At 33.9% G+C, this 15524-nt stretch overlaps 1 protein-coding gene across 2 annotated transcripts in view; it reads right to left on the bottom strand.

Moving 5' to 3' along the window:
* SNTG1 (syntrophin gamma 1) overlaps positions 1 to 15524 on the bottom strand; it is an 888982-nt gene that overhangs the window by 21239 nt on the left and 852219 nt on the right. Inside the window, exon 19 of one of the 2 annotated variants that reach the window (XM_019822636.3) lies at positions 9862 to 9972. In XM_019822636.3, the coding sequence (XP_019678195.1) occupies positions 9862 to 9972 (111 nt within the window). Of the gene's footprint in view, positions 1 to 9861; positions 9973 to 15524 lie in introns of those variants that run through there. The other variant, XM_019822638.2, reaches the window with a different exon arrangement.

Genomic DNA, 15524 nt, shown 5'->3' with positions numbered 1-15524 from the left:
ATTATATTATATAATTCAATGTATCATATTGTATAATAATATTTTTAGTATTGTGTTCATTTATGAAGTCATTTTCTTTATGGGAAGTCCTCAAATTATTTTAATGCTTACTTTCATTAGGTCTAATCAACTTACTATTTCTCCTGGAGTCATTTTTAGTAGGCAGCCTGTGTCTTTCCATAATTCCTTTCATCTAAGTTACCTAGTTGGTTGACATAAAGTCTTGTTCCTTTATTCTCTTTTTATCTTTTTTTAATATGCTCCATCAGGAATGATGTCCTCTCTGTCATTCATGATTTTAACAATCTGAGTCTTTTCTATGCTTTATGAGATTTCTCAAAGGGTTCTCAGTTTGGCTTCTCTTTCAAAGCATCAACTTTTGATTTTGGTGATATTATGTCTTGCTTTTATCTTCTATTTTATATTTTTCTGTTCTAATTTTTATTACTTTCTTTGTTCTGCTTGCTTTAATTTCAATTTAGTGTTATTTATCTAGTTTCTTTACACGAAAATCCAGGATGCTGATTTGAGATCTTTTCTTTTTTAATTAAACATTTATAGATGTGACTTTTCCTCAATCACTGACCTATCTGCATTTCATAAATTCTAATAGATTGCTTTTGGTTTTCATTTATCGCACAATATTTACTTATTTTTCTTGTGATTTAACCTTTGACTCACTGACAGTTTTGCAGTTTTCCTTCTCTCCATCACGTACAGTCGATTCTCATTATTTGTGGAATCTCTATTGCAAATTTACCCATATGCTGATATTTATTTGTAATTCCAAAATCTATTCACACTGTTTTCACGGTCATTTGTGGATATATGCAAAGCAGTGAAAAATTTTAGTGACACGCCATGTACTTTCCCAGCAGAGGCCAAACAAGGTGATACTTGGACTTCCTGTTTAAGCTCTCATATTATAAACTGTACACCAAAACGTAGCTTTTTTTGCACTGTATTTAGTGTCAAGATTTTCACATTTTTGTATCGTATTTAAACTTTGTACCTTGTATTTAAACTTTGCTGTTTAAAATGTCCCCAAAGCACAGTGCTGAAGTGCTGTTTGATATTTTAATTGCGGGAACATTGTAATGCGCTTACAGAGAGAACACACATGTTGGGTAAGCTTTGTTTGGGCATAAGTTAGAGTGCTGGTGACTGCAAGTTCAATGTTAAAGAATCAACAGTAATATTAAGTAAGTTGTCTTTAAATGAAAACACACATAAAAACAAAGCTATTTATTAATTAATTAGTTGATGAAAATGCTGTGACCAGAGGTTTGCAGGAACTCAACCCTGTATTTCCCCTAGAGGCAATATTTCAATATTTGCTGAATTACTGGTCACGAAGACTTTATAGGACATAATTTTCACAAAAGTTCCCCCATTCTCTTCTGTTGCTTATTCTAATTTAATCTCATATTGATGGAGAATGTATTTTATATTTCAATCCTTTTGGATGTATTGAGACTTTAAAAAAAAATTTTTTTTAACGTTTTATTTTTGAGACAGGGAGAGACAGAGCATGAGCAGGGGAGGGTCAGAGAGAGGGAGACACAGAATCTGAAATAGGCTCCAGGCTCTAAGCTGTCAGCACAGAGCCCAACGCGGGGCTCAAACTCACGGACCACGAGATCATGACCTGAGCCGACGTCGGCCGCTTAACCAACTGAGCCACCCAGACGCCCCTGTATTGAGACTTTTCTATGTCATAGCATAGGGTGTATCATGAAGAACATTCTTTGAGTACTTGAGAAAAAGATGTATTCTGCTGTTGTTGGGTAGAATGTCCTCTAGATGTCTCAAACTAGCTGTTTTCTAAGTCTTCTCGTTACTTATTCATCTTCTTCCCAGTTGTTCCATCCATAATTGTAAATGAGGTATTGAAGTTTGCAACTCATATGGTTGGGTTGTCAACATCTCACTTCAATTCTGTATACTTTTCCTTCACGCATTTAACTAATATTACTAGGTGCATGTATATCTACAATTCCTGTGTTTTCTGGACAAATTCACTTTTTCCACACTATAAAATGCCCCCTTTTTTTCCTCATGTAACAGTTATGTTTTAAAGTCTATTTTGTCTGATATTAACATAGGCACTTTAGTTCTGTTTTATTATTGCTTCTAGCATATATATGTCATGTATATATATATGTATATATATTTCCATTTTTTAACCTTCAGTCTATCTGTGTTTCTGAATCTAAACCCTATCTATTATAAACAGCATTTAATTGGACAATGTTTTTCCTATTTTTTCAATTTCTACCTTAAACTGAGGCATTTAAACATTTTACATTGGATGCAATCACTCTAAATGGAGTATTTTCATCTGCCATTTTGCTCATTTTTTCCTATGTTATTATTATTGATGAGCCCATGTATGTGATTTTCTCTTTTTGTCTTTGATTTTCACCAAATTGACTCTAATAAAGTCTAGGTATGGTTCTCTTTGAATTTATCCTACTGGAGTTTTTGTTGTTGTTGTTGTTTTGGTTTTTGTTTTGTTTGTGTGTTTTATTTTGATGGTTGACACACAATGTGACAGTTTCAGGTGTACAACATAGTGATTCAATAAGTCTGAATTATGCTGTGCTCACCACAAGTGTAGTTACCATCTGTCACCATACAATAATATTACAATATCATTGACTATATTCCATAGACTTCATTCCCATGACTTATTCATTCCATCACTGGAAGCTTGTATCTTTTACTCCCCTTCACATATTTTGCCCACTGAATTTAGTGTAGATTATTTTTTAATTTATTTTGAGAAGTTTTCAAGTATTATTTCTTCAAATATTTTTTCTGTCCCTTTCTATTTTTCTTCTACTTCTTGGACTCTCATTATACATATGCGGATATGTTTGCCAACGTGCCTCAGGGTACTGATTATAGTCGTTTTCTTTATTCTTTGTCATTTTCTTGTTGTTCTGATTGGTTAGTGTCTATTGTCCAATATTCAAGATTGTTGATTCTTTCTTCTGCCAACTGAAATCTTCTTAAGTCCCACTAGTAAATGTTTCATTTCAGTTAATGAATATTTCAACTATAGACACTTTTTTATGTAACCTCTCCATTGTTACTTGCTATTTGGTAAGACACCATTGTCATATTTTTCTTTAATTCTTTAGACATTGTTTTCTCTAATAATTTAAATATATTGATTATAGCTAATTTAAAGTCTTTGTCTACTGAATCCAAAATCTGAGCCCCATTCAAGGCATAATCTGTTGGTTGGTGTTTATCCTGTACATACTTTTCTGCTTTTTGCACACATCATAATTTTTTGATGGAAACTATTTTAGATAATATCTTGTAACAACTCTTGGTATTAGATTGTTCCACTTTCCCAAAGTTTATTGTTGGTGTTTCAGTTGTTGTTGTTTTTCTTATTGCTATTTCTTTGTTTAGCACTTTCTTGCATTAAATCTGTAGAATGTGTATTCTCTGTAGTGTGTTCATAAAATTCTCTGTTTTATACTTTTTTTTTACATGTTTAAGCCTCACTGCCTATTGGTCACATCTAGGTCAGCCAACTATTGGTCACTTTCATTATGCATATTGCCTATAAGTCTGTTACATCTTACTATGGAAATCTGCATATGAAGGCACATCTTCCAATTTCAGGACATTTACAAGACAAATTTAACTTTAACCTCCTGACTGTGTGTGTTCTCCAGTTCAGTCAGAGTAAGCAACTGGTGTCTTTTGTGTTCCCAGGTCTTTCCTGGGCATGCACACAGCCTTGATCATAAATCCCCAAAAGTATGTCAGAGCTTTCCCTAAATTCATAATCATTGTCTAGTTTTCCAAGACTTTCTTTTAAATTCCAGCCCAGGCTTTTGTTTGCTCCAGTGGAAATCTCAGGCTTAGGTGGTCAAGATGTTGCGGCAGGTTGCTGTTGTTTTAGTTCATGTCCTGGGGCAGATCCTCTGTTTCCTTTTGTCCTCCCCCCTGCTGAGCTATGTGCTGAGTCACACAGCCACCACACTGAGAATAGAGAATTCTCAGGAAGCTGCAAATTAAACCAAATTATTGATTCTGCTCTGGATGAGGTCAGACCACTCCATTTTCTGCAGTGCTACTGGCTTTTGGCTACAACGCCACTGTCTAGGAAGGGAGGGGTGTTTGAATATCTTCAGATTAAAACTTTAAAATGAACCTCATTATGTTACTGAGCGAGGTCCAGTAGTTTCTCTTAGTCAATTTTCAGTTCATTCTGTGACTTTGGTTATTTTTCATTTTTGTCAATTTGGCCAATTTCTGTAATGCTTGAAAACAGGTGCTTGAACTCAGTTGCTTTCCTGGCATTCCCACTGTTTTTGAGGGAGGCAAGTTCACTGAGGCCCTCCAGCCACTACTCCACTGGAATATTAAATTAAATCTTGATGATTTAAATTTCTGCTTTATACTCGATTTTGAAAGTTTTGGGGTGTGATGTAGTTTTCCTCTTTACTAATCACAGCTCAGTTTTCCCTTTCACACTGACGGCTGAAGTACATACTCAGTTTGAGGGGATTTTTTGGTAGTTTCTATTTTTCTCTCCTTTCTTTGCTCTTTTCTTCTCCTCCTTAATGCTGGATGTGTTGGTAATGGAGTCACAGAGCTGTCTTTCATCTTATGTTTTCCATATTTTATGCTACTGCATTTTGAGAGAATCCCTCAACTTTAGCTCTCTCTATTCTGCTATAGCATTTTTATTTCAAATATGAGATTCATATGTCACAAAATCTACTAATTAGGAGCTAGTTTTTAAAAACTAGCTGCAAGTCTGTCTAAGCACTCTGTGGAGGCTAATGTACGTTCTACTTTAGGGATCTTATCCTGGATGATTGTTGCCATCATGGCTGAAGGTAAGCTGGAAGTCTGTCTCATGGAATAAGGGCTTCCATCATTTCTAGAGATTCTTGAGACATTCAGAGCTTGATCACAGCTTCAGCATGAAATAAACCCTTTATTACCTCTGCCTCGGAACAAGCTCATGGGGAAGAAGGGATTGACTACCCCATAAACTCAAGAGAGTTTTCGAACAATTCTCCTGACAACTGAACCACTGCATACTGTCAATCCCCACTCATTCACAGTGTATACATCGAGAACCTTCTGAGTGGGAATCACTCAATTAAATCTTTTTTAGCGTCTTCTGTCTTTTTTGGGTTATGGGCTCTTCTGTGAATTGATCCCATCTTTTTGCTTTTATGTTGATGGCACAAATTCCATTTCTACTTTTTCCCTACCTGTAACTCTCTGCCAATTCTAGGTTATTTTTGAACATGTAACAGACGTATGTTGGTATTCTCAAGTCTTCTGAGAAGGGCACATGTGCTCTTATCCTTATAAAAAGCATGGATTTAATACTCTCGATCTTATACTCAGGATGCTGAGCCTGAGCTTAGAAAACTCATCCTAGATAACAGACATCACCTTTATACGTGGAAGCCAGAGTTCTTTAACTATTGAGCTCATATTCTTATACTATAGGGCATTGAACTTGTATAAAAATTAGATAAACAATAAGTGGCACATAAAGATAAACTGCATTATAGGATTTTAAATTTCTCAATAACATATTTATTTAGTTTTGCTTCATTTACTTCAGGCTGAGACAAGTAATAAAAATAAGGTAATAACTTATTTTCTTCACATCTTTATTCACCAATGTGTACTTTATGTTTAACTCAAAAATAAATTTTGGGGGCACCCGGTGGCTCAGTTGGTTAAGTGTCCAACTCTTGATTTTGATTCAGATCATGATCTCATGTTCATGCGATCGAGCCCTGCATTGGGTTCTGCACCGTCAGCTCAGAGCCTGCTTGGGATTCTCTCTGTATCCCTCTCTGTCTCTGCTTCCCTCTCTCTCTCAAAATAAATAAATATACATTAAAAATATTTAACTTTAAGCTCTTTATACAAAATTAATGATTTTAAGAAAACACTCACAAATTATTCTCCAAGATTATAAAAGTTTTACAATGTACTTATTAAAGTACATGGAAACATCTCAACACATAACCTTCAAAACATTTCTCAAAATACTGTGAGTAGAAATCATGTCATTTTGATATCTTTTGTGTTAATCTAACTCATAAGGAAGCCAATCTTTCTAGGTAAGATAATTTTTTCTTCAAATAACATGGAATTTTATGTCATTGTTTTTGAAACAATTTTGAGGTAATAAAGGGTTTATTTCATACTGAAGCTGTGATCAAGCTCTGAATGTTTATCATTTCTTCTCTTTGGTGAGACTATGTAAGCAAATGATATTGGGAATATGATAATAAATACTATCTTTGCTAAATATTTATTTATAAACTATCAGCCATATCATATATTCCATGCTTTAGTTACTACCAATTATGGCAAAGTTGTAGGTATATGTAACTTACTTTTGGAAAATGAAATATTTTTTAAAATCTATGGACTAAAATGTGATGAATGCTTTCATTTGCTGAGTATTTTTGTTATTTTACTAAAATTATTTTTTACTAGTTAAAATTTAATTAATTAATTGATTTTTAATTTTTTGGTTGCTATTATTTAGATCATGCAATTAAAAGTGTACAATTGTCGGAGTGCCCGTGTGGCTCAGTCGGTTGAGCATCTGCTGTTAGATCAGGTCATGATGTTGTGGTACATGAATTCAAGCCCCACATCAAGCTCTCTTCTCTCAGCCTGTCAGCACAGAGCCCGATTCAGATTCTCCTCTCCCTCTGCCCCTCCCCACCGTGTGCTCTCTCTGAAAAAATAATTAAACACATTTTTAAAAAAACAAAAGTGTACAACTGTCACTTATCATAAACAACTATACATTTGAAGAATTGTCCAAGAAAACAATGGGTGAGGAATTTAGAGTTGGAGGGACAAAAATAACATTGCACAAGTGCATTTTGAAAATCGCGTAATATCATGCTGATGTCTGTGATTTACTTCAAAATGTGTCAAGATAAGATGGGTTGATAGACAGTTAAAGGGATGAAGACACAGATTTGTGATAAAGAAGTACAGTGCAGTGTAAATGGTAGAATTTAGATAGCGCATATAGGGTGTTTAATGTGACTTATTAAAGTATGCTATATGCTTGAATATGTTCGTAATAAAATATTGAGAAGAATGCTTACAATCCTGCACTGTAATGATCTAGTGTAATTAAGGAAATTATTTTATCCCTACCGACAAGTTCACAAATACTTCGAAATTCTCATGGCTTTAGTTCTGTTTCTGCTGCCTTGGTAACAATATTTATTTATATTTATATTTATATTTATATTTATATTTATATTTATATTTATATTTTTATATTTTCCCAGATTTTTTTAATGTTTATTCATTTTTGAGAGACAGAGAGAGACAGAACGTGAGTGGGGGAGGGCAGAGAAAGGGAGACACAGAATCTGAAGCAGGCTCCAGGCTCTGAGCTGTCAGCACAGAGCCCGACGTGAGGCTCGAACTCATGAACCGTTGAGATCATGACCTGAGCCAAAGTCAGGTGCTTAACAGACCGAGCCACCCAGGTGCCGCTAATTTCTTAACCATAAGCCATCCTCTTGATGCATAAATCCAATAATGTTGTATATGCTGGTATTCTCCTTGATGTTCTCCTGTGATGGTACTTTTTTATTGCTCACAAGTTGCAATTATAAAGGTTACAAAATAGCAATTGTGCTAGTTTTAATTCTTATACAATTTCTATGTCAGCTAAGGGATACACACCTGCATGGCCAAACAATCCTATAAAACTGATTGGTTAGTTTCATCTGTGTTAAATAGCCTCTATATTTAATTGATGTTTTCATGGTTACCCTTAGAGGTATTAGTATAGCTCATTTTATAGAAGGAGATGGTGCCTTTAAAGAAGTTCTGTAACTTACCAGTGGTCATACTCTGTTATTATTTTTAAGTCTGCTCTTTCTCCTATACGAAAATGACTGTCCATAAGTTTAAGAAACACGTTCAATGAATATTTTCTGAAACTAGCTCCTAATAAACGAATTCATAAAATATTTTTTAAAATACTATAATAAGAGTGGCATCTGGGTGGCTCAGTCAAATGTCTGACTTCAGCTCAAGTCATGATCTCATGGTTCATGAGTTTAAGACCTGCACCTGTCTCTCTGCTGTCAGTGTGGAGCCTGCTTTGAATCCTGTCTTCCTGTCTCTCTGCCCTTCCCTCCATCACTTTCTCTCTCTCTCAAAATAAATAAACATTTTTCAAAAATTGAAAAAAACCCACTATAACAAGAATGAGTAATATTTAGAAACAGATGGGTAACTAATAACTAGTAAGTATAATTAGCTGTATATATAACATATGCTACATTAAAATAAAATCTAAATATTATAGTTAGTCATTGCATTGCATTTATATTTTTGCTTCATGTTGTCAGCTAAGGACTCATTAGCACATTAGAAAAATTAGAAGAGAAGTAACATATCAAATGCTAAGCTACTGTCAGCAGCTAGTGGTTGAGTTTCCACATTAGCCAGAAGAATATGGAACTGACAATATTAACATCATTCACCACTATTAGAGTATGTCCTGTGTTTTGAAAGATTGAGAAATCTAACAAAAGCTAAATATAGATAATTTGGGACAATGGTAATGCATCTTTTCGATGGTGATTTAAAGAGCAGTGTGAGTGGCTAGCACGAAGGAAACGGTCAATTAATCGGAGCGAGAGGGGAAAAGAGGAGAAGCTGTAGCAAGAGAGAGAGAAGGCAGTTCTGTGGATGCATCTGTGTTTAGGGAAAAGGCAACGATGGAAATGCAGAATTGAAAATGATGAATGAAGTTAAATAAAAGGAGTGGGTGAAGTTACGATGGTATTTGTCTAAATTGCTGGTAGACAAATCAAAGGCAAGGCCATGTGAAACATCAATGCTTTAGAGAAACACAGTCGGAAAAGATCCAGCAGAAAGGGGCTATATCCACAGTTCCTTCTATAAGCAACCTATAGTCTAAGTGGAGGCAGAAAGTCCAAAGATAAATGTAAGACAGAAATGGGGTATCCTCAGAGCAATTCAGACAAAACTCTAAGGAGAAAAGAGACAAGCATGAGCAGATATATAAGGCAAGAAAGAAGTCATCTTGTTAAAAGGAGAGGGTCTGATACGCATATAGAGCAGTGTTACGGGAGACGTGTAGTAGGATGTCCGAGAGGGTGACTCCTTGGAAGATTTTGACTGTCAGGCTGACCTCCCCCCCTGTTACAGGTATGTAACAGAATTATGCTAATTTTAATCCATCGTTGAAAAATTATATATGAGTTTGCATTTCCATACCATTAATAATTTTTTACTTTGGCATTTGTTATTTATCCTTTCCTTCACACTGGAATAATATATTTATAATTTATTCTGCCCCAAACATTGTTATTGTGAATTTCACCATAGAGTAACTGAAATAATTTAAATTTTGAATATACACAAATATTAAGAAAAATTAAAATAAAGGTAGTGAACCTTTCTGACGAGTTTAAAGCCACATAGTCAATATATTTTGGAATACTGAAAATTTGCATGAGCAAAGCAACAAATAATTCATTTATTCATTTTATTGACACATAGTAACATGAGGAAAACAGGAATTGATTTAAATAATAGTTTTCTCCGGGGATTTGTATTCATATCCAAAGAGGGAATAGATAATGGTAAAATACAATCAGAATTTAATTGAAATTTTGCCACTAAAATCTCAAAGTGATTTTATTCTTTTGGCCATGGGGGATATCCCAAAGGAAACAGATAATGTGTGTTTTTGCTCTTTTGTTTCCCCTAAATATTCTCCCCTTTGCTTCTTAATGGCATTAATGTAATTAGAGGTGGTTAATGTGATAAACCTGGATTTACCTTTGCTTCAATCTGCTTAGTATCTGGATTCTGAAACAAAAATTTGATTTTGCTCTTGCCATCATCTGAAGAACCTTTAAGCTGAGAAAACTTATACCTCCAAAGTACAGCCTACAGGGAACAAAAAAAGAAACATATGCAAGTCAGCATGATTAATATCTACATTTGAGCCAAGAAATAGTTCCCTTTTAAGTAGTAAAAGTTAATCATATTAAATTAGTACGATATCCCACTATTAAAAAGTCAATTAAAATATATTGTATATATTATATTTACATTTATACATACTACACATTTATATTTACATCCATATAATAATGAATATATATATACCAAAGGCTATGATTTATTATGCAATATATCCTTTAATTTCCAGAAATAAATTTAATAGCCATGAAATAATGATTTCAAAAAATATATCCAAATAAATCAATTTGAATATCCTGCTTTATATTATCATGAAATATCATCCAGTTCACTTAAAGCGTAAGTCTATGCTAGTGAATAAGCAAACCATTATTTGTTTTTTTTTCTATTAATAGAAGTGATAAGGTGATTTTGAATTAACAATTCTGTAGATATTCTGTAGTATTTTCTCTTAAAGCTCAAGTCATCTGTAGCTTTGTCAAGATAAAAGATCAGCCTGAGTAAATAATTATGACAAAAATTTACATAGCATCCTCATGAGAATGAACTAGAATAAGCATTTTACAGAACTAGCCCATGTGTCTATCTCAGTCAATATGATTATTTGACTAAAAGACTTCTTCCAATATTGCAGAAGCAAGTTTAGGCAGAATGAAATATATGTAAGAACCAATAACGTTAGTTACAACATAACCGTGCACTTCCTGTTTGAATAGACAGTGACATGGGACCCAATGACATGTCCAACGATTTTTTTGTAAGTGATGTTCATGTATTTTTTTATTTTAGAAAAAAAAACTTAGAAGCTTGTACAGAAAATTCTTATCACACAATTTGCTGTATTATTAATATCGCACATCGTATGGTACACTGTCACAGTGAATGAGCCGATATTGGCACATTATCCCTAACTAGAGTCCACCATTTATTCAGCTTTTCTTAGTTTTAACCAAATGCCTTTTTCTTGTACAAGATTCCACCCAAGAATTTATTCATTGTGCCTTAGGCTCCACTTGTCTGTGACAGTTTCTCAGATCCTTGTCAGACTGCCCTTGGTAATTTGAGGAGTACTGGCCAGATACTTTGTGGAATGCCCCCTACCGGACTTTGATGTATTTCTCATAACTAGATGGGTCACAGATGTTACAGAAATGAAATAAGACTCTGCCATTTTTGTCAATAATCCCAGCATATATTTCTGAAAGGTTTCCATTTAAAATGTTATTACAATGGAGTGAAGTATTAAACTTCATTAGGTGACCTTAACATGGTCAATAATTCATTTAAACATAAAGATATGTGAACAAAAAGCATGGCTTTATATATGAATTCCATTTCTTAATATTCTTACCTATTAAAGTTTTTAATAATACTTTGCATGTTTCCAACCTTTTAAAATTTATTACCTCTTGTTTTGTATTCTTATATAGGATCTTTTCTGGAGTATGTTCCATGTACACTTGAAAAAAATGCATATTCTGTTCTGGTTGGGTGATGTATTCTGTGTATGTCTGTTAGATATAGTTATAGTCTTGCTCAGGTTCCGTATTTCTAGATTTGTCTTCTGTTCATTCCATTACTGAAAGTGGAGTATCAGAAATTTCTATTTTTATAGAATTGTCTATTTCTCCTTGTATGTTGAAAATTTAGCAAAGCTACTCCATAGTATGGCTGCCTCAGTATCCATTTAGCGTGGTCAAGCGGCCTGCAGGACCTTAAACTGACATTAGCCCCCTGTGCACGTGTATGCCCTAGAGAGCAGCCACAGAGGCAGAAACGTCAAAATCCTGATATGACTCCCCAACAGCCCTGCGAGCAATATAATCCCTTGTCTCCTAGGGTCTATATGCCTTGTGCACCACTTAGATAAGACCCCTGTCCGGCTTATCAAAACCTTGCTCTTTGGGTATGAATTGACCAACCCAGCCTTAGCCCAGGAACCCTCAGACACTCCACCCATGGGCCCTAAAAAAAGGCATGCACCCCAGGTCCTGTCTTGCTGTCTGTACTCTGACCACTACGTGTGGTTCCTCAAGGCATGTCATGTCTTTCCTCCAGGACTTGTGAGTAAAAAACTCCTGTATTTCAATTTCTCTTAGAGTCTGTTGTCAAAGTTGTGGCTCACCATCTGGAACCCGTGCTCCACTTAACAAATGTTAATTTAACAAAGTATAACACTCCAATTCTGTCAGCGTTTAATATATTTGGAAACTCTGACGTTTGCTGCCTATTATAATTATTAAATCTTTTTGAATTAATCCTTTTATCAATATATAATACTCTTTTTGTCTCCTGTAACAGTGACATCAAATCTATTCTTTCTTTTATTGGTTTATCCACAAGCTCTCTTCTGGTTCCATACTTTGTATGGAATATCTTTTTACATCATTTTTATTTTAATCCACTTGAGTCTTTAGATCTAAAGCTAGCCTCTTATAGACAGCATGTAGTTGGATTATTTTTTAAAAGTCTATTCTGTGGTGAGGAGGAAATAGCAGTTATTGCTTAACGATTACAGAGTTTCTGTCTGGGGTGAGGATAAGTTTTAGAAACAGGTAGCATGAATCAATTAATGCCATTGAATTGTACACTTAAAATTACTAAAATGGGAAATTTTCTATTATTTTAACACAATAAGAACAAAACTTTAAAAAATCATTCTGGAAACAATATATCTCCAAAATCCACTCACAGTGAATGCTAATTAAAATGTTTCCACTTTAATAAGTATAATGAAATAACAAAATCATAAATTGCTTAAAAATAAGTATGAGAAAATTATCAGTAATGACACTAATTAATTTCTACAGCATGTTTTGATTCTTTACTTATCACCAGACAATTATAAAATGGTTATTATATATTAAGTATTTGCTAGGCTTAGATAAAAAAGACATTTCACCATCCTGAAGACATTAATCTCTCTACAAATAAATGTCTTTCCTTTCATTCTTACTATGGGACGACACAATTTATAAAGAAACAGTAGCCAATAAAATAAATTGTCATAAACGTTTCTTTACATCTATTATTACACAGAACTATCTAGCAATAAAATTATCTGGGACAATTAATTTTCTGGAAAAAAAAAGTTAAACCTTTAACTCACAAGTTCCTCTAAATAAAATTCCTTCTGTTTTAAAGAGTGAAAAAATTTAAACAAGCCACATCATAGGAATACTACATAATGTAAGTGAATATTGAATAACTTTGAAAAGAGGGAGTTCCAGACTTGGGAGTAACAAGAAATTTTATACTCATTATGTGCAAGTAACGTATATGTACCAAAATGAAAAGGAAAGCAAAAAACTTAGTGGCATATAGCAGGATACATGGTATAGTATGACTGCAAACATAAAATAAGGAAAAAGCTAATTAATATTATAGAGAGGTCATTTGAGAGAATGAAAAACAGTCATTGTTTTTAATAAATATGATGGCATTTTTGATCTAATTAGAAATAAAGAATATAATAGCATTAAAATGACCCAGCTTTTTCTGAACATCTAATAAAAATCACTGAAAATTATAACTAAAGCCGGCAAGGTTATATTGAAACAAATATTTGCATAAAATTTCTAGCCACAGAATTCTTTTTTTTTTTTTTTAATTTTTTTTTCAACATTTATCTATTTTTGGGACAGAGAGAGACACAGCATGAACGGGGGAGGGGCAGAGAGAGAGGGAGACACAGATACGGAAACAGGCTCCAGGCTTCGAGCCATCAGCCCAGAGCCCGATGCGGGGCTCGAACTCCCGGACCGCGAGATCGTGACCTGGCTGAAGTCGGATGCCCAACCGACTGCGCCACCCAGGCGCCCCCCACAGAATTCTTTAAGACAGTAATTTTATTATTTATTTTAAGCCTTAAAAATATTAATATTATTTGATCCAGAAATCCCATTTTTAAAAATTAACTGTAAGGAAATACGATATATGAAAAACAAAGGAAAGTGTGAAACACGTCATTAGTAAATATCAAAAATGGAAATTCTAAACATTTTGCATTAAAATAATGCTCATTTTTCTATATTTGCATAGAAAAATGCAAAAAATATAATGGTAAGGAATGGTAGGGACATGAAATATCCTTTATATTAATCATAGATGAGATAATCATATTAAAACAAAGGAGCTCATAAAAGCCTAGAGGGAAAATGTCTGCCAAACTATAGCATCTTATGTAGCTCAGGTCCAGGTGTTAACTTACTATTAGATCAGCAACTTTATTTTTAGCTTGTTTACCTGTGACACTAACAGCTTTCAGATTCTCACATTATAATTTCAAATAACTTTGAAGTCATATGTCATATGAAGTCATTGTAGTGTAAAATAGGAAGTTACTATTTCAACTAGATGGCCTTTCAAGAGGTCAAACAGACGTTAGAAGCTCATTATTTTAAACAGAGTGACAAAGTTATTCTGGGTAAAAAAAGGCATTTATAGACACATGAAGGAGGTTTGGAAACTTTTTAGAATATGGAGCATGAATCCTTGGCTGTGAGTAGGATGCTCCAAAGATGAATAAAGTAGTCAATGAGTCTAATAAGGAACAACCAAAAGATTTGTCAATTAAGAGGTAATGATACTAAGTTAATATCATAACAACTTCTGTGACAGATGATAGCCTGATTTATCATGGTAATTACCCCCTAATGTATACAAATGTTGGATCACAATGCTGTGATCCTAAAACTTATATAATGTTGTATGTCCACCACACTTCAGCAACAACAACAAAAGTAAATCGGTAGCAGAATAAAGCATGCACTTAAAACACTTAACATGGCACCTGGAAAGTAGCATTCAGTAAATGTTTGTAAATATTAAACAAACAAAAACTAATGCAGTAACTTTGTTACTTTGGGAATTGGTAATCCTCATAGAAATTCATTAAGGCCAATTTGGAGGAATCTGAAACTGAAAACATTACCGATAAAAGTTTCATAGGCCCAAAAAGGGGCTTAATTCAAGAACTCTTTGGCAATCTTATTTCTTATGCCAATATTTCATTTTTAAGCTTCCGATAAGCATGATGCCCACTATGTTAAGAATATTAATGATGAGTAGACATCACTGTGTTTTATAACGTTATTTATATCGCTATGGTGAGTACAACAGTGGGTTCCTTGTAGCTGGCTCTATGGCGGACCAAGAGAGGATGGTGTTGGTGAGATGTGTATGGAGAGTGGAATTGCTTGTGGTTGTTTAACAGACTTTGATGTTCTTAGGAAGAAGATGCTAGTGAAGAATGGCAGGAGCGGTTGTTCTTTGCCTCAAGACCTTTCCAATCAGGACAGAAAGTAAACCAAGATGCAGTGATAAGTTCTCTATAAAATACAAGCAGAATTTTGTTGGAAAAATGAGCTAGCTTGATGTCACAATAAAACTTTAAAAAATAGGTGAAATTTTTGTCTCCAATTTTTTATTCTGGAAGATATATGTATACACACGCACATATATATGCATATATATATAAATATACATATATATGTGAATATATATGTATATATACA

Source organism: Felis catus, chromosome F2 (assembly GCF_018350175.1).
Source record: "Felis catus isolate Fca126 chromosome F2, F.catus_Fca126_mat1.0, whole genome shotgun sequence".
Classification (NCBI taxonomy): Eukaryota; Metazoa; Chordata; class Mammalia; order Carnivora; family Felidae; genus Felis; species Felis catus.
Note: the sequence above shows the minus strand (reverse complement) of the source record. Positions and strands in the feature narration are given on the sequence as shown.